This window comes from Cyprinus carpio, chromosome A20, assembly GCF_018340385.1.
Source record: "Cyprinus carpio isolate SPL01 chromosome A20, ASM1834038v1, whole genome shotgun sequence".
NCBI lineage: Eukaryota > Metazoa > Chordata > Actinopteri > Cypriniformes > Cyprinidae > Cyprinus > Cyprinus carpio.
Window position 1 is genome coordinate 9,442,317 of NC_056591.1, and position 22,513 is coordinate 9,464,829.

At 36.5% G+C, this 22,513-nt stretch overlaps 1 protein-coding gene and 1 long non-coding RNA gene across 2 annotated transcripts; both read left to right on the top strand.

Annotated features, from left to right (window-relative positions):
• Positions 1 to 5,818: 5,818 nt before the first annotated feature.
• Positions 5,819 to 6,982, top strand: LOC122148951 (tensin-3-like). Its single transcript, XM_042777561.1, has 3 exons — positions 5,819 to 5,877; positions 5,996 to 6,060; positions 6,390 to 6,982. Exons 1-3 carry the CDS (start codon positions 5,824 to 5,826, stop codon positions 6,583 to 6,585), a joined length of 315 nt encoding a protein of 104 aa, XP_042633495.1. The 5' UTR covers positions 5,819 to 5,823; the 3' UTR covers positions 6,586 to 6,982.
• Positions 6,983 to 7,748: 766 nt separating this feature from the next.
• LOC122148953 lies at positions 7,749 to 19,354 on the top strand. The gene is made up of 7 exons (XR_006162743.1): positions 7,749 to 7,805; positions 8,119 to 8,179; positions 8,337 to 8,412; positions 8,505 to 8,635; positions 9,763 to 9,842; positions 9,970 to 10,068; positions 19,235 to 19,354. It is a non-coding gene; the product is annotated as an uncharacterized LOC122148953 (long non-coding RNA).
• The last annotated feature ends 3,159 nt before the right edge of the window (positions 19,355 to 22,513 follow it).

A 22,513-nucleotide genomic window follows, 5' to 3' on the forward strand; every position in this document is an offset into this window, starting at 1 on the left:
TCAATTAATAAACACTGAATAATTCCTGTATATAATAAATTGAAACTGTGGCATTATATATATATATATATATATATATATATATATATATATTCAATGTTTTAATGAAAAAAATTTAAATTGAGTGCTGCAGCTTTTGACGGCATTAAAATGTTGCATGCACTGCAAAAATTAACATCTTTGTCAGTATTTTGTCTTATGTTTCAATTCAAACATCTAAACATCCTTAAATAGAAGATACATTTACTTGAGATGCAAATTAAGATATGAAGGGTTTTGTTTTAAGTAAGTGAGATTATTAAAACAAGAACAAACATCTGTAAATGGGCTATGAAAACTCAGTTTTCCTTTAATTAAGTTGATTTCTCTGAGCCCATTGGCAGATATTTGTCTTTTTTTAGTGATCATAAATTAATAATCTTAATAAATTTCCCAGTAAACAAGACATCTTATCAAAACAAGATAAAAAAACTGATGAGATAAAATCACTTTTTGTGCAGTTGTGATCAGAAGGTACAGTTAAAAGTTTATCTCCATATCTAAGTTAAGCTGTTTATTTTGTAAAATTAAATAAAAGTGATGGAGATTACTGCTAATGGAACCTCATTGTGTTCTCCTTAGACATTTTTACATTTAGAGAAACATGTTAATGTGCTGTGTTCTCCTTTAATGTATTCCTTAAATTTTCTTTGATATTTGAAAGTCTTAAATTTACCTTCATAAACTTGTAGAAACCATAATATTACAAACATACTGTACATTTTTTGAAAACTAAATAGTAATAGTAATGACTTTTTCTATTACTGATTGTCCAGTAGGGGGCAGCAGATACGCATGCACTTTTGGCCCCTCAGTCTGACCTCACATTTACTATGATGTATGACCTTAAATAAACTTACTGCTGAATGTAACTTTTGCATTCATTATACAAACCTTTTATGTAATCTTTTTCTATATATTATTAAAAGGATTCTGAAGATGCCTCAGGGATGCAACGTTTGGAATTTAAAAGCAGGCATGTTAAATAGCACTAACTGGAAAAGTACCCCACATTTTTCTGACAATTAAAAAATAAATTTATGTTTCAAATTCCATGTTTGGTGAAGCTTCAGCTGTCACACTCCTTCAGAGCTGTTTTTCAGTTTGTTATTGACAGGCATCTCGCAAGTCTGGATACAGCAGGAGTCTAGAATGCACATGCTGGTAATATTTAACCATTATGAACCCAGTTAGGTACAGTTTTATGGATGGAAAAAAAAAACATACATGAGCTCACATAGTTTCATTAATTATTTAGAAATCAATGGATTGCTATAAAACTATGTGTATTTTAATGATATAAACAATCTGTTCTCTATCAGGTCTGGCCTTTCCAATATGCAAAAGAAATAAATCCAGAACATTACTACATCATATGTCCATTGTGTGACTCAGGGCTTTTTCTTTGATAGTACTGTAGGGAGTGTGTTCCTCTACTGTTTTCTTTACTCATGCTTACCACACAACAAATGCTGACAACGGGTGAACACACGCACATACACCGCAACCGGCCAAAAGTACATGTGAGCTCAGACAAACCCTTCTGCTGCATTTCTTTTCCCTTTTCGTGTTTGCAGGCATTTAGAAGAGTATCGAGAGGAGATTTCAACCGGACAGAAGGGTGAGTTCTTTCACGTTTCTATATGTGTTTGGTGAAGACAGCACTCAGGTGAGCTCTCTGTACGTTATTTGAGTTTTTGTGTCTGTTTTTTTTTATGGCTCTAATTGGAGGTTGAAGGTTAAACACAGGTTAAGGATTAAACATACTGTAGATAAGTAAGCATACGCACATACACTGACACATGGAGCATGTGGTGTAGGTGTGCAATGCTGAAAGTGAAGGTGGGTGAACTTTTAGGAAATCTGATCTGGTGTGAACGGGGAACAAGGTGAGCAGGTCAGCTGTGTTTAAGCACAGCTCTATATGAAGTATAAGGTTATCTTATAATTATTTAGCAATACATGGACAGTAAAGCTTTACCTGAAGTGGAGAATTGGTGTGTTCGGAAGCAGGTATTTATATGAGATGAGAAGCAAAGTCCTCTCTGTCTCTTTCTGTGTTGTCATTAGGTGTGTCCATTTCATGTCAGGTCAGCTCACAAAAGAAGCAATCTGAGTGGCTAATTTTGAGTCTCACTTCAGTCAATGGCTCTGTTTTGCTTCGGTTTTCACATGGCGAGGGTCAGAGGGACCCATAGGCTGTCATGTGTTTATGTATTAGAAGCTGTGGTCTGTGTGTTTGTGGGTCAGAAATAAATAGGGGACTGAGGCAAAAAAATTAACTTAAACTTAAAGCATTATTTGTGACTTATTATATATATTGTAATTTTGCAATGTGGTGGTATTGTGAAACTATTTTTATCGTCTCAGAGGAAAAGAGATACTGAATGAAAAGAATAGAGGAAGCGTCTTTGGTCTTAAAGCAGATTTATATCTTGTGACTCCTTGATGAAGGAACTGTGGCTGCTTAAAAAGGCTGTGGTTTAAGTTTCCTTTGTGCACAGATTTTTAAATGCTGCTATTAATGTTTGGTGAAAAAAATGCTTATGTTCTCTCTCAATAAGTCACTTTGTAAAGTATCTTCTTATTTATTTTTATTTTTTTAACTTTTCAAATGTGCTTTATGTACTCTACCATTTAAAAGTCAGATTTTTTTTAAGAAAAAAAAGGAATTAATACTTTTTTTTCCAGCAAGGATGCATAAAATGTATTAAAAAGTGACAGACATTCAGATAAAAAAAGGGACATTTATGTTTTTAGAAATATTTGATTTCTTTAATAAAAGAATAATGAAAGGGAAATATTAAGTAGCACAACTGTTTTCTACATTGATAATAATAAGAAACAGTTCTTGAGCATCAAATAAGCATATTTGTGAAGGATCAATGTGACGCTGAAGACTGGAGTAATGATGCTGCAAATTCATTTTGCATTCACAAGAATAAAATTAAATTTTAGATAATAGATTTAAAATAGAATGGCATGCTTGAGATCTAATGTCACATGATGTGTGAACAAAAAGTCAAGTAAACTATTACTTACTAAGTTTTTTTTTAAGCTGTCATTTCCAGTCAAGCTGTAATTTTTTTTCCCAAATTATGCAAAAAAAAACAAAATGGGTGCATGAAAATCTAGCTATGCAGTTAGGCTTAGCAAGAGAGGAGTTGACCATTATTACAGAAGTTATGAAAATACAATTTCCCACCATCAGCATTTTTCACTACAGAAACACTACTAGTGCCACCCCCTGCCCAACAAGCACACCACACAGCTCACACATAAATAAATATTCAACATTTACAACTATAAATATAATAAAGACCAATAATATTAAACAGATACATTGCACAATTTTTTAATAGTTTTAAAAGTAATTAAAATACTGACCATCTGCGTAACAAAGTCCTCATGCTGAATCATCACCGAGTCTCCGCTGAAATAGCTTTTGATGTCTCTTATGTTCAGTTGATTCCTCAAAAAGTATAAGGTTATTTCTACCAGTCAACAATGACCCTCAAGTGAGTCTGGGATGAGACCACTAACTGAACCATCTCTCTTGATCATCTTTTTTTTTATTGAATTTTAATCAGCACGAGCAGCACATAACAGCATTAGCCAGTCCCCTGATAGAAACAAGACTGGGTTGACCATTTATCCCAAAGTTATGCAAAAAAAATTTCCCCCAATCAGCATTTTCATGACAGAACACTAGCCATGCAGTGAGGCTTAGCAAGGCTACACAGTTGGACATTATTACAGAAGTTATGAAATACAATTTCACCATCAGCATTTCACTACAGAAACACTACTACACACATGGCTTTCAGTAAGTAAACAGAAATTTCAGATTTTATCTTGTAAATATATCTACAGTATGTCACTGCATTCATGTGCTTTAATAATTTACATGCATTAAATTAATAAATGTGAAACGCTGTGTATTCTAAGGAGTGTGAGGACTAAGGAAGGATGTGTTGGAGAACCCACCGATTATATTTTTATATAGTAAAGTTAAATTTCATACTTGAAGATTTCTATGCAAATTTAAATGAGCAAATTTAAAGTTCTGCATGTTCGGATTGTAAGTCTTGACAAAGTCCTTATGTTACTGTCTGTTTGCTGCAATTTCAAAACCAGTGCAGATCTTTCATGGGTTTCTTGCAGATTGATCATCCATACATGCCAAAAACGAATCGCTGTGGAAAAGGTCCTGCATATTATTGACTGAAGGCTAGTCTCGTTCCTCTCTGCAGAATTCTCCTCCCGAGAGGGAAACAACTATTGTGATGCGGACGGAGGACTCGGAATTTGAACTGGACTACATTACGGAGAGTCATCATTGGCATCAGCTTCCACAACAGAGACCACTGCACACCGAGCCGGACCCCGTACCAGCCACAACCTGCCAAAGCATCACGCGAGTATTGGCTTGCCAGGTCCAAACATGTTGATCGAAACATGGTGAGAAGACCAGGAAAAACAAACGAATCAGATTGTCATTGTGTTCTGTGGACTTGACTGACTCTTGCTATTGGGGTTCAGATGGAATAAAACCTTTATTTTCCCTGCATTGGAAGGTCATTAACTTAAACCGAACACAGTTGATGATCGCAGCAGGATGAATCACGGGGTAAAGTTAAAAACTGTGACTGTTTACAGATGTGGATTAGTATTCATACTTCCTTTCTAAAGTTTGCGGTCGGTAGAATTTTTTTTTAATGTTCACAACGGCTACATTCCATTGATCCAAATAAACGTAAAAATAGGAATTGTGTGAAATATTATTATTATTACTATAGAAAGACTTTTATGAAGATATATTAGAAAAAATGTGACCTTGGACCAACAAACCAGCCTTAAGTGTCAATTTTTCAAAAATTGGGACTAATCATCCTCTGAAAGCTGAAATAAGATAAGCTTTCCATTGATGTATGGATTATTCGGATCGGACACATATTTCGGCCGAGATTTACAAACGGTTTGAAATATCTGGAATCTGACGGGGGCCAAACACCAAATCAAAATACTAAGAACAATCGCCTTTTACAGTTTCCAAATGACTTATTAGCAATGCATATTACTACTAATCGAAAAATTAGGTTTACTTAATATCCTAATGATTTTTTTGGCATACCAAGAAAAATCTATAAGGTTTTGACCCATTACTAATTTTTTTTGGATATTGTGTGCTAATCATACTAACCCAGGCGACTTAAGGCGACGGATGTATTTACGTGTTCCAGCGTCACGTAAATATATTATTTTTTTAAAATGTAATTTAGGATGGGCCAAAGCTGGGGGGGGGTTCCCACATCTGCAGTCATAACTCCAGTCTTCTGGGCAACACGGACCTTCAGAAATCATTTCTCATATACTGATTTGCCTGCTTAGGAAAAATTTATTATTATGGTGAATGTTGAAAAACTGACGCTCGGATTATTTTGTGGCAGGCCATGGTACATTTCAGGGTTCTTTGCTCAATAGAAAAGTTAAAAGACCAGGATTTATTTGCACTATACCCATTGTTTTTTTGTTTTGTGGGGTTTGATATGTTATTAAAAGCCCTTACTGTCACTTTTTGATCCATTTAATGCAACCTTTCTGGATAAAAGTATCAATTATTTGAAAAAAAAAAAAAAAATTAAGAAAAAATCGTACTAACCCCAACTTGAATGGAAATATATGTTTAACTGTTTCACATTTCTGACTGTTAGGTGGTGGATTTGGGATGGCCAGAGCGACATGCTCGATCACTCCATCTGCTGTGTTCGGTTGTGTAAAAACATGGACAGATGGCTTAGGGCATACTCTGAAAATGTGCTGCTGCTACACTGCAAAGTGAGATTTAAAGATATTTGCAGTATATTCTCAGGCTCAAAGTCCATTATTTGTCTCTGGGGCTCTGAGTGTAGGAATGCAACGGTTGGTTTACTTCTCCCTGTGTCTCTCACTATGGGGCTGCAAAGACAGAGTGGGTGTGGTAATATCCTCTTACATCCAGCTAGCTAACGTTTCCACCAGGTACAACTCAACAATTTACATCCATTGTTAACAAGTCAAAACCATCTTTATATGACAACTACCTTCTCAGACAAGCTGCTTAAAGACAAAGTTACTATTCACTCATGCCATTCTAATCCTGTATGTCTTTCTGTGTGATTACAATAAATGACCACGGGCACCATAAAAGTAGTCCTTTTGATTGTGCACTATATTCCAAGTCTTCAGAATTCATATTCCAGTCAGTGATCCGTCAGCAGAGATTTTTAAGTTAAAACATACTGTAGAGGAATATTCAGAAAGATTTTAAAGCTTTATACATTTGTTTGTGTCTTCTTTCTGTCTTTCAGTGAGGAACATGCATTAGATCTCTACTCCATGAAGAAGTTCTGCCGTGATAAAATGGTTAATCTTATGACTCCATCTCAGAAAAGGCGAGGCTCAATCGTTTATGCATTAACTTTCTTTTTCCCCTTCTTCCTGATGCTTTTCACCTTGAAGCATACTGAGGTTACGCTCTGGACAGCAGTTCAGGGTCACACATGAGAGGAAATCCCCCTATGCAATCTGGATGTCCTGACATTATTCCACTTCCTTTTTCTTTTTTTACATCATACTGAAAGACATGGCCTGTCAGCCCTCATGCATGTGCAAACTGAGCAAGAGTTTTGACTTTTTCCCCTGCTGTTTAGTGCATTATCATTTTCCTCCCCTTATGTTCTCCCATCTCTATTGACTCTAGAAACACTTTTCAGAAGATGAGTTATTGTAAAGTTTCAAAAATGGCAACATAAATATTCTGCACTGATCTGTTGTTGGAACAACACAAAGAAGCTGTCTTTGGCAACACTATAAAGAAGCTATTTATTCTCTTTGATAGAGAGGCACACCCAGAATAGCACTAAATCAATGGAAGAATGTCAAGATTTTTTTTTTCTCTCCATCTTTCAGAATCAGTAACACTTTTCTATGGAAGTTTGTTTCCACAACAGGCCTTTTCAGTTTATATCTTATAATTCTGAATTTATTTCTTTTTCTTAGAATTGTGAGATTTAAACTCAATGTTACCTTGCAATTTCTTGAGTTGTTTATTCACAATTCTGAGAAGAAAAGTCGAATTGTGAGAAACTTGCAATTGCAAGAAAAAAAAGATAGAATTAGAAGATAAAAAGTCACAATTATCTTTTTTTTTTCTTCCGTGGCAGAAAAAAAGTCTGAATTGTGTGATGTTAACTCACAATTGTGAGTTTATAACTTAAAGTGCAAGAAAAAACTAAGAATTTATATCACGATTCTGACTTTTTTCTCATAATTCTGAGTTTATATCTCACAGTTCTGAATTTTGAGAAAACAAGTCGTTGCAAAAAAAAGTTGCAATTACATTTTTTATTTATTTATTTTAATCTTGTGGTGGAAATGGGCTTCCATACTTTTCACACATTTGGCTTTTTTGTTTGGAAATACTCATGCAATCCTGATGCATTTTTCTTCCTCCAAAATCCCTTTGTTTTAAAATGCTGATAATTGCCAAATAAGACCAGGCTAATGCATTTTACGCTGTTTTATTATTGATTTCATCTGCTGGTGTCATCAGGCTTGATTTAGTGTGGTCATGTGTCAGTAAGAGTGACTGTGGTGTTTTGGATGATTCAGGTATGTTGCAGGTGTTTGGCAGGCTTCTTTACCCATCAGATCCACATAAACTCTTCCCCCGCTCTTCCTCCATGGCATTAATATCCATCCCATTCCTGACTTCCACCCTACAGGTGAGGAAATTCTTCTCTCTAATCTTTTTGTATTCTATCTATTTGTTTTCTTTTTTTAATTATTATTTTATATATTTATTTTATTTATTATTTTCTTTTTATTTATTATATAATAAAAAAACAACAACTTTGCTACATGTACTGTTTTAAGCTAACTGTGAATTGTTGTAGCACTTGCATATCTTTGCTCTCTTGTTGATTTTGCTTCCGTTGTCCAAGTTAATAGTTGATGAACCATTACTGCGAGCTCTTTTAAGCAAACTATCAAAAATTTAATACTATTTTCCTCTGGGTTTTGTTTGTTTGTTTTCAGTGTGTCAGCTGTTTATCAGAGTGTATCAAGACACACAGACAGTATACACATCAGGAGTGCAGTAAGACACCAGATAATATATAAATACAACATGAAAGCAGTTTTGTAACGTGCTGGACGTATTATATATGTATTATATGTATCATCTTGTTTATCCATGTGATTATACAGTATTTGTAATATGTGTATATTTAGTAGTGCTTGTGTATAACTCTCAGGCAGGTTGCTGTAAATCAGACAGACAGAGTGTGTTTTGTTCTGGAACCCCCACAGATGCTCAAAGGCGATTTCATGGTGAGATGTCTCTCCGTCCCTTACACACACACACACACACACACACATACACATGCAGACAGCACTAATCTTCATTTCTTTATTCTCTCCAGATTGCGTGTTATCATAAAAATGATTCCATGAGGACTCATGAGACAGTGTTTCGTGTGCAGTTCCACACTGGTGCTCTATGTGGAGAGCAACTTTCCTTGCAGAAAAGCAGACCTTGATCATGCAAACATAGGTACACAAAGTGTTTTTGGTCAAATCTTTGCACTTGAAGTGTCCCAAAAAAGGTTTTGGAGGTTTTCCCATTTGCAAAATATCAAACCAAATAATGTTTATTTTGTATGTAGCACAAAAACTTTTATCTTTTCATATAAATAAATTGACTTAAAGTATTTGAACTGTAAATCTGGTAGACAAATGTTATTGGAAAATGTTCATGGTTAATAATAATAACAAAATGTCATAAACAGCAATTACTGAAACTTTAATTTTATATTAAAAAATTAAAAAGTATAAAAATTAACACAAAATAGAAATAAAAAAGTATAATAGTTTTCAGTGATATTACAATAAAACTGAAAGTGGACTGAATACATTAAAGCAATATGATCAGACTTTTTTTTTTTAAACATGAATGTTCTACAAGGTAATTCTTCTAAGGGTTATAAGGCATAAGCTCCCTTGTTATGTAATGTTATGTTTTATATAGTTAAATAATGGGGAAAATACAAAGCATCTGTGAAATAAGTGAATTGTTTTCCAGGATTGATGCCAGAAATATGTGCATAATTTTGCATCCACATTATTGTTTTTGTTTTATTGTAGAAATAAAAACTGTCTTTGACATGTGTTTTCCTTCTACAATGGAAAGAAACTGATTTCATACATCCTCTAAAAAACAGTTGTTTTCAGATGACATTTGATATTTTGTATGTAATGTTGTTATATATACTTTTTGGGCCAACATACATTTGTACTTGTTTATTTTTAGTACAGGTTTGTGTTTACTAGTATGTGAGTGTGTGTGCGTGACTGAGCATGTGAGCAAGTGCTGAATGTTTTTTGGTAAATAATAACAGACAAGACACACAGTGACACAAGCAGATCGGAGAACACTTAACCCTTTACACAAACACTTAATTTTCGTCCTTACGCAACTGGAAACCTTACACAGTCAACCAAACTTTTGGATGGAAAGAAGCAAAAACAGTCACATGGCTGTGGCGAATGTGCTTACAAGTCACAGATACATCAGCTGTCATTGAACTTTTGTGTTTTGATGTTCCCACATTGCTTTGCAGCATAGTTTTTTCCATACCTTTCATCCTTTTCAGTCATCATTTACTCTTGTCTCTATTCAAGACCCAAGATTCCCAGAGGACGGTGTGTGGTGGAGGTGCTCTTTTCAGAAATTGCCAACAGAGGCCCATCCCTTGCTTCAGGTATCCTCTCATTTCTCTGGAATGAAAGGTGTTTTATGGATCTTTGTGAATTTGCATTATTCAATGTGGCTAATTTGGGTAGAAATGAATTTAGGAATAAATGAACACACTGTTTCTCCATTTCAAGATTGTGGCCACTGGAACCGTTCAGCAGTTGACATTGAAAATGACCCTCTGAATTCACTACTCACTCAATGGGACTTCACTGAAAATCTTACAGCAGCTGGTAAGAATGGACTCAAGTTCTTCATAATGTCTAGAATAGTGGTCTTGAATAGAACTAGAATATAAATGTTCTTTTTTTGTTTGTTTTTTATGTGTCCTCGCTTTTATTATAGAAAATTTCTATTTCAACTTTTGAACTTTTTGAACAGTTTCTTTTAACACTGACAATAAACAATAATAGCACCAAATCAGCATGTTAGATTTAAAATTACATTTTTAAAAATATTAAAATAGAAGGCAGTTCTTTTTTATTGCAATAATATTTTACAGTATTGCTGTATTTTTTTTAATCAAATAAATGAAGGCTTAAAAATGGTTTATAAAGTTGTGTCATTGACATTTTAATAGCTTTTTAGAAATTGAAACAGTAGAACAATTCAGAAGTGACACAAAAGTGTGCTAAACTGCTGAAATAAAATTTGCTTAGACTAAGATCCTCCCATGCTGTTGGGCACTTTGCGGTCTCCCCTAATCGTTGTCGGGTCCTCTACCAGCACTTCAGCTTCATCCTGCTGAGCTTGAGATCGTTGCTAAAGGTTCAGAGCTAGGTGGTGCAGGGTCGATCTCAGCCACATTTGGCCCCAGTGCACCAGTGCATTTCCACCCGCAGCAATGTGATGTCATTGCACTTGTAGAATATGCCTGGCTAGTCTAAGGCGTTGTTATGTGATTGTGACTTGAAGGCTGTTGGAATTTCTCAGCTGCAAGACTTTCTTCATTTTTGATGAGGTCAATGTACTGGATGTTGAGGATGCGCTTGGAGACATCGCTGGTGGAATCCATTTATCCTCTGTGACAATGTTTGCTGTTATCTTCCACGTCTTTGCATGCACAGATTGTGGTTGGGATGACAATGGAGGAGTATAGTCATAAATAGATTTAAGTTGACAACCAGATGTGCTGGAGGTGACAAAAAAGACAAGCAAGATTTCCCTGATCTGGATTTTGGTCTCAGCATCACTCATCACTATCAACATCACAAACGATGCTCCCCAAGTAGGTCAAAATTTTCCACTGCCTCCAGATGTTTCAAGGCCTACAGTGATATTGACTGGCATGGCTGTATGTCCGGTCTTCATGATCTTCGATTTTTCCGGGCTGATATGCGAGGGCTAACTTACTGGCTTTCTGTGGCTGTCTCTCAGTGTGTGTCTTAAAGCTGAGTTTCACCTTCGCCCGAATCGGGCCACGTCATCGGGCAAAATCTAGATCTGTTAAACGATCTTGAACCATTCAAGGGATGCCTGCTCCAGTGTATGCAGTTGCCATCTTCATGACAAAGTCAAAGGGTGATAAGAAAAGAGGATCGGTGAAAGGATGAAGCCCTAGCAGATGCCGTAGTGATCTCAAAAAAGCTGTGTCCTGTGTCAGTTCTTACACGGCAAGAAGTGTTTAGATATAGATTTATAAAGATGATCATTAAAGGCTTCTGGGACATCAAAGATATTGTGTCAATGTCAGTGAGGATCTAGAACCGATTTTGAAGGTCAAGGTCAATATCTTGATTGTTAAGTTTCTCTGTGGCATCGGGATGCTTGACCACTACTTGTCTTTGGCATTTGAGTTTGAGCTTAAGATTTGACTAGACTAGATAATGGTGCCAGAGCCAAAGTCTGCCGCCCTGTAGACCCGTGCATCATGGAGAGAGATGTCTGCCATAATCAACTGATGCAGATGTGATTGATCTCATTAAAGGTGGCACCATCTGACTACACGCCATGTCTTCTTGTGAATACGACAATGTTGAAAGAAGGTGTTACTGATACAAAAGTTCAAAATGAGGATCAGCCACTCAATCACTCGCTATCACTCTGATGTTCAGAGGTAATGCAAAAAGGACCAACAGTTCAAGTCCGTTCGATCACTGCCCAGCTGTGCATTGAAATCACCAAGGACAATCTTGAGATCATGATGAGGTATTTCATCAAGGGTATCTTTTAGTTGGCTATAAACTCATCCTTCTGCATTGTCAGTTGGTGCTTAGACTTGAACAATCAGATTTAGGATGTTGTTGGTCCAGAGGTGCAAAGAGAGATTACCCTATCACTCACAGGTTTCCATCCGACAAGGGATTCAGCTGCTTGTTTGCTCAGGACAATTCCGACACCTTGTTGGTGACATGCCAGAAGAACAGGACGATCTTGCCATCACTGGCCAATTGTTCACCACCAATCCACCGTACTTCACTAATTCCCAGTGCATTGAGATGATAATTGTCGAATTCCTGGATGAGTTGGGCAAGGCAGCAGGCTTGATGAAGTGTGTAGACGTTCCAGGTGCCAAGTCTCATAATCGTTTTGGAAGAGAAAATCGCATCCTTCTTCAGGCATCGGACCCCATTGCTGGTTTGCTCCAATGTGGTCATCTGGCAGGGATCTGATTCACTCGTTCGGTTAATAGTGGCCGAGGAGATATTCCTTGTTCCTTTGGCACTATAGATTTTATGGGGATGGGTGGCTAGACCGATGCCCAACCCCTCGTCCTTTCTAATCCGGGATTGGAACCGTAATGGTGGAGAAATTAAATTTATTTACACAATATTTACCTAAAAAAAATCACAAGCGTTGGTCCATTTTAGAAAATAACAAGAGAAAAGTTTTGCTAATTGGCAAATTATAAATATTAATCAGTACAGATCTAAAAATACCAAATATTGTCCTATTATTTTCATCACTAGTCGAGAATAAATGATGATTGGGTATGGAGGCAAGAACCATGGACATGGGATTAGGCCATGATCCTGGATTATTGCTGAACCAAAATCAGAGCGTAACAGTTGCTGCATCTCGCTGTGTCCTGCTCACAGCGAAGGAGAAAGTGTTCTATGGTGCGGCTAAATGGTGCTGAATATTGGGATTATAGCACCTAGTCCAATTATGCAAACTTTAAATCCACCATATCATTTATACATTAACATGTCTATTTGTCTTTCTTTATTCTCATCATTTCCTCAATAAATTACAGTTAGTTTTACTTTGCGTACACTTTGTTAACATACTACAAACACACTAAATCTGGCTTTGCATTCACTGACTGTTTTGGGACATGTTTTTTATAGTATTTCACAGGGTTCTTGTGGGCCTTGAGTGGTGAAACCGTGGGTTTGTGGGTATTTATTTTTAGAGAGAAAACAAAGCATGCACATGTAAGCAGTGTGTTAGTTTGGTTTTCCGATACATGTAAGCTTGTAATGGTTCGACTAATTTTAAGTTACGGTCGCGGACGGAAACACGCTTTAACCATCTAACACCGTTATTAAGCTGGCACTGTTTGCTGAGGTTTAATGTGAACATAGGATACTGTATGGACTGTTCAAATCCGTGAAAGCTTAACCTCCTACAATATAGTAAGTTTCTTGTATTTGCGCTAATCTAATCTTGTTTTGGCCTTAGCTCCGACCATAATGAGCTCCCAACAAAAAACCTGCCAGTTACCATAGTATGGCCACAGTGCTCCTCAGTGCTCATTGCTGTGACTGTTTTCCTTTGAGAGTTTGTAATTACTGAAAATGTTAAGGTAAGCGGCACTAAATGAAGCTGTAGGTTAAAAACAGAGCTGTCTCAATATTCTACGAAGATGTTTTTGTCTAGAAAGAGAGGTGTGCAGAATATCAAAGCAGAGGGATGAGGAGCTCAGACATAAACAGACCCAAATGACCGTGTGTTATTCAAAGGCCAACATCTTAGGGAGAGCGGACTTACATTAACTGGTTTGAGTCTTCTAGGCAGAGGTGAAACATATATGCTGAATGATGGCAACCATAATAGTATTTGGATCATTCTTTGCAATGTATCCCTTTTCTAGTCTAATAAGATGATATTTAAAGCCATTTTAAAAAATATACAACAATTGAATACATCTTCATTGAGATTTAACAGTAACAGGTTGACCGTTGTACAGTTCAGTTTTGATTTTACAAGCCTTGTGCCCAAGATTGTGAAACTACAGTGTGCTTTCAATTATGAAGTCTTTACAGATATCCACATTTCAGTCATTCAGATGTTTACTATATAAAATCAAGCTAACAGGGTTGACATTTAAAACTGTATTGCAAAACATAATTGTCTTAAAGGGAACATCAGATGCCCATTTTCCTCAAGATGGTAAGATTTTTTTAGGGTCTTCATGAAATGTCTGTTACATACTTTGGTTAAAATTCTTCATTGGATGTGTAAAACAATGCCTTTTACTTGTCGACAAAAACAGCTCTCTTCACAGCTGACCCGTTTTGGTGCATGTCTCTTTAAATGCCACCCCCTCTCTTCTATGGGGTGATGACAGAAGACACATGAATATATCGATATATGACTTGGAGGTGCATGCACTTCAAATTCAACCAGCTGCAAACTGAAACAGCTCTTTGGATGACAGTTTCAGACTCAGCCCATAATGAACATGGCTGCATGTTTTCTTTTCAGCTTTTCTGAGCTGGCAGAAACCTAACTAAATGCAAAAAAAAAAAAATTAATTTTATGCAATTATAACAAAGTTTTAGTTACTTTGGCAGTAATTTGTTACTTGAAAAGAGGAAAATTTGATGATAACATGGTTTACACTATTTTATGTAATCTTATATTTCGGTATAAATAATTTAGGTCACACCAGTGCCTATGATATTTATTTCTGAACTAGGTGGATTTGCTAAAGATGCAAACATAATTTTATCAGTCATGCAGAAAATTAATTTTGGCTTAAAAAATGTTTGTCATGAAAAAATAGAGATTTTGGTAAACTACTTTTTAAAAGTTTGGGATAATGTTTTTGAAAAAAGTATCTAATTCTCACCAAGGCTGCATTTATTTGATCAAAAATACAGTTAAAACAGTATGTGAAATGTTATTCTAAATTCAATTTGAATATATTTTAAAATGTCATTTATTCCTGTCATACAAAGCTGATTTTCAGCAGCCATTATTCCAGTCTTCAATGTCACATGATGCTTCAAAAATCATTCTAATATGCTGATTTGGTGCTTAAGACACATTATTTAAATGGTTGTGCTGCTTAATATTTTTGTGGAAACTGTGATACATTTCTTTTCCAGTATTATTTGAAGAATAAAAAGTTAAAACATAATTTATTTGAAATCTTCTGTAACATTGTAAATGCCTTTTCTTTTGATCAATTTAATGTATCCTTGATTTTCATAAAAAAATCTTACTGACCCCAAACATTTGAATTGTATTGATGCAGTAACAACAAAATTCAGGATGGCTCAACTTACCCACTGGCACATCTTAACCCACCTTCCCCTTACAGTATATGCACAAAACTGAATTATGCAGAAATAAATTGTTTCAAGGAGTGGAACATAGTGAGTGTTTAACTCCACGGAAATGAACTTTGTTCTCCTTGTCTAGTTAAAGTTCAGTGATCAGGGAACAAATAAGTTGCAATTGCTATGTTTACCCTTCGCTTCTGCACATAGTTTAGTTTTTTAGATGCTAAATGGGCTATGCACAAGAATCTAAAATTCCAGGGCCAGATATCTAAAGGTTGGGAGTTTCTGTGCACAACTGTAAAAAAAATAAAAAAAAAATCAATCCCAACAACTTAATCATGTGTGTCATATGGCACTGAGGCTTGATGCACATCTGGTGTGTGTGATTCTGTCTCGAGCAGCTGTTGTAATTTAGAGATACCTCATGGTGGAGACAACAGCCTTTACAATTACACTACAATAAACTCAAAATTAAATTGCACACGCTCAAACACACCCCTTGGACAAAAAAAAAAAAACCAGTAGTTTTTTTTTTTTGAACCTGGGGGTCTGTTTTAGTTGTGCTGCCAACCCGATCAGAAAAGTTGCAGAATGCTTTTCTCTACTCGCTATCTATTCTCTCTCTCTCTTTCTTAGCTCCTCTCTCGTTATCTTGTGTCCCTGTCGTGCAATCTCTCTGTCCTAAGGGGGGGTTTCTTTTTACCTGGTATTTGTTGGTACTTACCACTACCTTCATTACTATCGTATCTCTTTTCTTTTTGCCGCTCCCGCCTCCTCTCCACCCCCCACATAACTCCGCTTTGTGTTTACATTCCCCTACTCCAGATTGGGTGGGCGCCAGGTCCCCAAGCTGTGTGTGTGTGTGTGTGTGTGTGTGTGTGTGTGTGTATTTTGTTGAGTGTGTGTGTGTGTGTGTGTGTGTGTGTGTGTGATTGTGTGTGTGTGTGTGTGTACAGCTGTATTCCAAGGATCATTGGCTGGCTTGAGCAGAATAGTGCTTCGCAAGCCAGGATTTTCCCAATACACCCAGGAGGGGCACCTGAAAGGGGTTACCTGTGTAGAGGTGGAGAAAGAGATAGGGAGAGCGAGCAGTACTGTAAGAGGAAAAGAAGGAGGAAAAAAACAGGGGAAAAGGGAGGAAAGAGATTGACTGAGAGAAAGAAAAAGAAGAAGAGGAAAGAAAAAGAGACCCAGGGAGCTTGTTATCACCTTATATAGGAAAGAATGCAAGCTGCCTGTCTGTTTAAAACTGCATGAGGAGAGAAGGACAGAAAGAGAGAGCAGGACAAAATGGGCACAGAGGTCTGCAGGATAAACACGGTCAGGACCGCTTGCCTCTTTCCTTCCTTATTTTTTACCTCTTTCTTTATTCATTCAAGAAATGTTGTTTGTTTTTTCTTTTTTTCTGTACAGTAGAGACTCTCTTTCTCACTCTCATTTTTTTTTTTCTCTTGCTCTGTCATAGTTTCCATGGTCAGAATCATCTGTTGTCCTCAGATACCTTTGGGGTCTGGTTTGAGAGGGTGTTTTGGAAAGCATTAGGTTTGTGATGCTACATGCATTTTTTGAAGCGGTGCAGGGTCGTGGGATATGCTTTCAGCAGCAACACGCTTGATTTATTTTGTGAGTTGTTGAAAGCTCTTGTGATAAACAGATGTAGTTGTGCTTAATTTATCAGGAAAAGTTGCCGCATGAATCACTTTTGAAGTATTTTGAGAGTAACAAGAATTTTCAGGTTGTGCATTTGATGTTCTATGCAGTCTTAAAATATTTCGAAAAACATATACTTGGGCAGAATATGACGAAATATTGGAGTGTTGCTCTTTTTACTAATTTATATTGTTTGTTGCAAAGTCAAATTGAAAGTCAAAGTCAAGTTTGTTTGTCATTTTTCTCAATGTCCAGTGATGCATTGAAGTAGTTGGTTGTGATTAAGTGGTCTATTAAATATTTATTTTAGATTATGGTAAAGTTTGTATAATAGAATGACTGTTGAATCTCAGTTGTTGGGTGTGTGTTTGTATGACTATGTGAGTTTGTGTGTGTGAGAAAGAGCTGCCAGCTGTGGTGCCTTTATCATGCATGCCTGGTATTTGGATTTCAGCCTCTTGAGACCTTAGTGAAGCATTACAGGTTTAGTTAAAAAGGTCTGTGTTTTTCACCTTTTATTATACTAACCAGTTATGCCATTGTGATTTGGTCCCACTTCTTTTCATCACAACAATTAATTGTTAGATACAATGTACTTACTCTTGTTAATTTTGTATTGCACACACTTTTGTGGTGTGGTTTGGTTAGTTTTAAGGGTGTAGAGGTAGGATAAACAGTGCAATCCGCAGAAATAAATTCATTCTTCCAATAACTCTTTCAGTTTTGTTTTTTGTCCTGAAAGTTTGAGTTAGAATAATTTGTAAGAGTGTAGAATTAACTTCAATGTGGCTGTGAAAGCAGTCTAGTGAGTAGATGCATTTACCTGTTTGGTGTGATGATGTTTAATGTCCATGACAACCTCTGTAGTCCCTTTTGGCTGCCATTAGTTAGCAAACCGGCTTTTCTTAAGATAAATAAAAGATTCATAAGGTATTACGTATGTATGTTTTTTTTGTAAAATAAAACATGAAAATATCTTGAGCTTATGTTAACCCAAAACACCTATTTAGAAAAAATCTAAACCCATTGATGGAACTAGAAGTGCTAAATTCAAAAATTTTGGCCTGCAAAAACACATCATTCCAGCTGCACTCTATTGTCAAAATTGATCATAGAGTGTGGCGTGATCATTAAATATCAGTGTTTGTGTGTGTTTGTACAGCCTGCATGTGTGGATGCTGCCTTCTGGCTTCATGTTGAACAGTAGATACGTGTTATCAGTCATGATCATTGCTGCGGAGACTCTGAGTGTGTCATGACACATGATATTATCTGCTGCGATCAGTGTTCAGCTGCCGGAGGCTGACTGATATGTCTTTGCTAGAACACACACACCACGGCCACACAAAGACATATTTAGGTCTGTGTACCTGTGTATTTGTGTGATGACTAAGGTGTCTGCAACTCGTTAGAGACGTGTTAACATTTACACTGGACCCCAGACTATGACACAGAGGACTGAATTTAGGAGGAGTGGGTGAAGATAAGGGGCCACAGGTGTGACTTTGTTTTCAACAAAGTATGTGTCACCATGTAACTTTTTAAACTTTCAAATTGTTATACCTAAAGAAATGAGTAGTAATTTTTACAAACATGTTTAAAATGAAGAAGTTTCACATATCGGAGATCATGGATGCCAAATATGACTGGAAAAATCTTTACAATCTGCCTTTTTGCTTTTGCATGATGCTTCATCCACACCCAGTAGGTGTCAGTATAAGTCAAATAGGCTAGAGAGAAAATGCACAGTCATTTTCAAAAGTTTGTATCTAGAGTTGAACTCTGATGAATGTCACTGCAATGCCAATTCTCACGGGGGGAAATGGGATTTTCTTTGAGTTAGGAGTATGTCAGTGAGAAAATATGGCAGACACAGTAAATGTCAGCATCTGTATTGATGGTAAATTTGCTGAAGTGTATAAAAAACAAGACCGTTTATTTACATTAATAATTGTAAAAAAAATGCATTATACAATAGTAGATTGATGTGATAGTTTTCGGTACATTTACAGCCTGTAAAGCACACACCTGATACATTTTTCTTTATTCATCATTTTGTTAGTACAACCAAAAAAAAACTTGCTTCATTTAGGTTCCTTTCAAAGTGAATTGAACACACCTGATATCATAATTCCAACTTTCCAGCTCAGAAATATGATTTTTTTTTAAATAGGACTTAACCGCTCCATAAGCCATCTTAAATGAGTTCCAAATCATAGAGGTCAACTTTATTGCACCTGTAATTTATTGTACTAATTCTAATTATTGTACTTACTTTTTGTTCTCTCTTTCACAGCCAAGCAAAAAGAAGGCACACACTCTCTGAGCAGTGACTCTGGACTCTCCAGCTCCTCCCAGTGGACTGGAGGACAAGCCTCTGGGCTCCCAATCAGCTACAGCTCTGAGGAGCATCCCCCAGCTCCCAGAGTAAACCCTGGAGGCTAAGTATGGAGGAGGAACAACCTTCTCCAGGCATCCTGAGATATGACCCTACAAAGCCAATCAAGATGCATTTGATCATTCCAGTCATTTTAAATGGTAAAGCTATGTTCATAGGCCGGAGACAGACATTATAGATGATGACGAGGACATCATTGTTCCTAATGATGCCCATGCTGCTGTTTCTGACCTGACTCTAAATACGCACTGTCTTCAAAGGAAATGTCTGAAGGTTTGTCTTCAGGTGAATGTCAGAACTCTGTCCAATCAGATGATTGCCAAAGTAAAGCTCCTCCTGCCATGTTTAGAGAGGATGTAGATTCCTCAAACACACTCATACACACTTCAGTACCTGCTGGATATCAGACACATATATGGGTGAAACAGCAACAGTCCACATCTTACATGCACACTTCCTCAGACAGACTGGAACACAGGGAGGAGATGGAGCTCCAGAAAGGTGCAAACAAACCTTCATTACCAGACAATGGCTTTCCGAGGCGCGGTCAGAACCAGACAAGAGACGATGAGTTTGAGGACCCTGGCTTTGGATGTAGATCAATCAATCGAGCAGCTCAATCAGCTGATCCTGGACCTTGACCCTGACTTTGGAGCCAGTCCCCACCCGGGCAAGGGGTCACATGACCCGCTCAGCCTCCCTTGACACCAATGGAAAGGCGACTTGGGTAGAAGGGCCAAATAACACCAGTCAGGTAAGAGCAAATCCTGTTACATTTATCAGTCCTGAATCAATTTATTGATTCCAGCTGACCTGCAATCATCCACCAAAAAGTTCTAGTTATGTTTTTAGGACAAAGTACTATGGTATTCCTTAAAATGTGAACATATTGCAAGCATTGTGTAACATAGTAAATATCAAAAGTACCATGGTATTTGATCACACTTTATTTTAGGGTCCAGTTCTCACTATTAACTAACTATTAACTGTGGCTTTTGCCTCAATAAACTCATAATTACTGTTTATTAAAAGTTAGTTAGTTAGCAAGGTAGTTGTTACGTTTAGGTATTGGGTAGGATTGGTGAAGAATAAGGCCATGCACAATAATCAAAATAAAAAAAACATAAAAAATTACAAACAAACAAAAAAAAAAACCTAAACAACCAAATCTTAGAATGGTAGTGTGTGTATGTATAGATACATATGTATTACCCTCACATTTCAAATACATGTGCCATTCTTGGTGTGTTCAGTGGCATTTTTGCCTTATTCACTGGTTAATGTCTAGTGACTTTTTTATTTTAAAATAATGTTTGAGGTTTCTATTGGCAGGGGCCTAATTTATGTTAAGAAATGCACAAAAGTAACATACAATGGTCCTCTATGTGTAGCTCCTGACAGGTTTGCTAAAGAAAATAAAGTCCTTCCTTTCATTTCTGTGTGTGCGTGTGTGTAAGTGTGACTGTGCTTGAATGTAAACATGCATGTCTAGTATGGAGTGCTTGCATAGTGTAAATGTGACCTCTAAGCTGCCTTTTAGTTTAAAAATTGACATAATCATATTTCTAGCAGTGTATTAACTTTGCCTTTGACAACCATTTAGTGACTCCCTGATAATGTTATGTTGGCTTCTGCTTTTTCCAAACACATCTGTGATGCAGTAATGAATGCAATACTCTGTCTCCTTTGACCTCGGCATACTTAACGGGTCTTTTTGCTTTTGAAGTGTTTCCCCTGCCTTGCATATATCCCCTGTCTTTTCTGTTATAAGATCCCAAGGTCCTTTCTTGCTGGATCAGCTCGTGTCAGAACAGCTCTGACACCTGGAATGGAGATTCTTTGAGTAGAGCATTGAATTCATCCTGCTGAACAGAAATCTTTGCAGTGTTATTATTTCTGTAGTATGTCACCGGATATATGCCTGGTGGTGTGTGTTTGAATACACATGGTGTAAGGGCTGAGGAATGCCTTTGAAGTGAGCATCTCCTGAAACACAAAACATGTTGTCTTTCCCCATCGTTACGTTCAAGGGATTTGTTTGCTTTAAAGTGATAGTTTCATAGGCTTACTGTTGCCCATTTGTATATGAATATTGCCATGTTTTGTAATTATTAGGAAAAAACTGGGATCTAAAAGTTCTGAGACTGCATTGATAATCTGGGATTATTGTTATTTAAAATCCTGAAAAATAATCAATATGGGTATGGGGTGGGTATAGACTAATGCAAGCAATTCTAAAATTGTGTCATTGATCATGCTGTATTTGTTTTGTATACAGTTGTTGCTTCGCATTGATAATTTAAAGATAATCTCTGTTATCTCCAATTCCAATATGCATGCGGGCATAATCGTTTTCATGTACGTTTAGAGGTGGTTGCTGTCATTTAAAGCAACAGACAAGAACGCAAAAAAAAAAAACACTAGTACAAAATAAGATATTTTTGAAATTAAGCTTCAGTCAAAACTAGTTAATAAGTTGTAATGGAATAAAACTGTTTAAGATTAGAAGTATGCCAAAGCAGAAGCATTTTGGCGACTTTGACAAGTTTATCAAGTGCATCTTGTAGTATTATTGTATTGTTAGTTACTAAAAATGTATTTATAAATGTGTTAATTTATTTTATAAAATATCATAAAATTATATACTAAAATTTATAAAATAATTAGGGTTTATTTTAATTTTATTTCGGAATAATTATTTTATTTCTATTTATTTACTTATTTAATGTTTTTGTGGCATGTATATTTATTCACAGCCCCTGAAAGTTAAATTGCCACCGTTTATGTGCGGTCATAAACGTGTTCTCCTACATGGATCATTATGAAAACAAGTCTTTGTTTGCCAAAGACAGGCCGTGCTATGTTCTCACAGTTTTATAGCTGTGTTTGAAGCTCTTCTTTAACGTGTTTTGATGTTGGTTAGTGAAAATCAATAAGATACAAATCAGTGATGATCCTCTTACATTTCTGACAAGATAAGTCGAGCCATTAACCTGTGACACTGTCCATGCCATCGAATATCAAAGATGTGATATGCCAAATGAATAACTTTCTGTTTCTGTCTCTTCTGTACAGGTTGGAGGCACAAAGCAGTCTGCAGTATGTTTCTGAATACTCTCTGGCTGCGTAGTGGCAGCTGGCTATCCAACAAGAACAAACAGATATTCGTACCTTTTG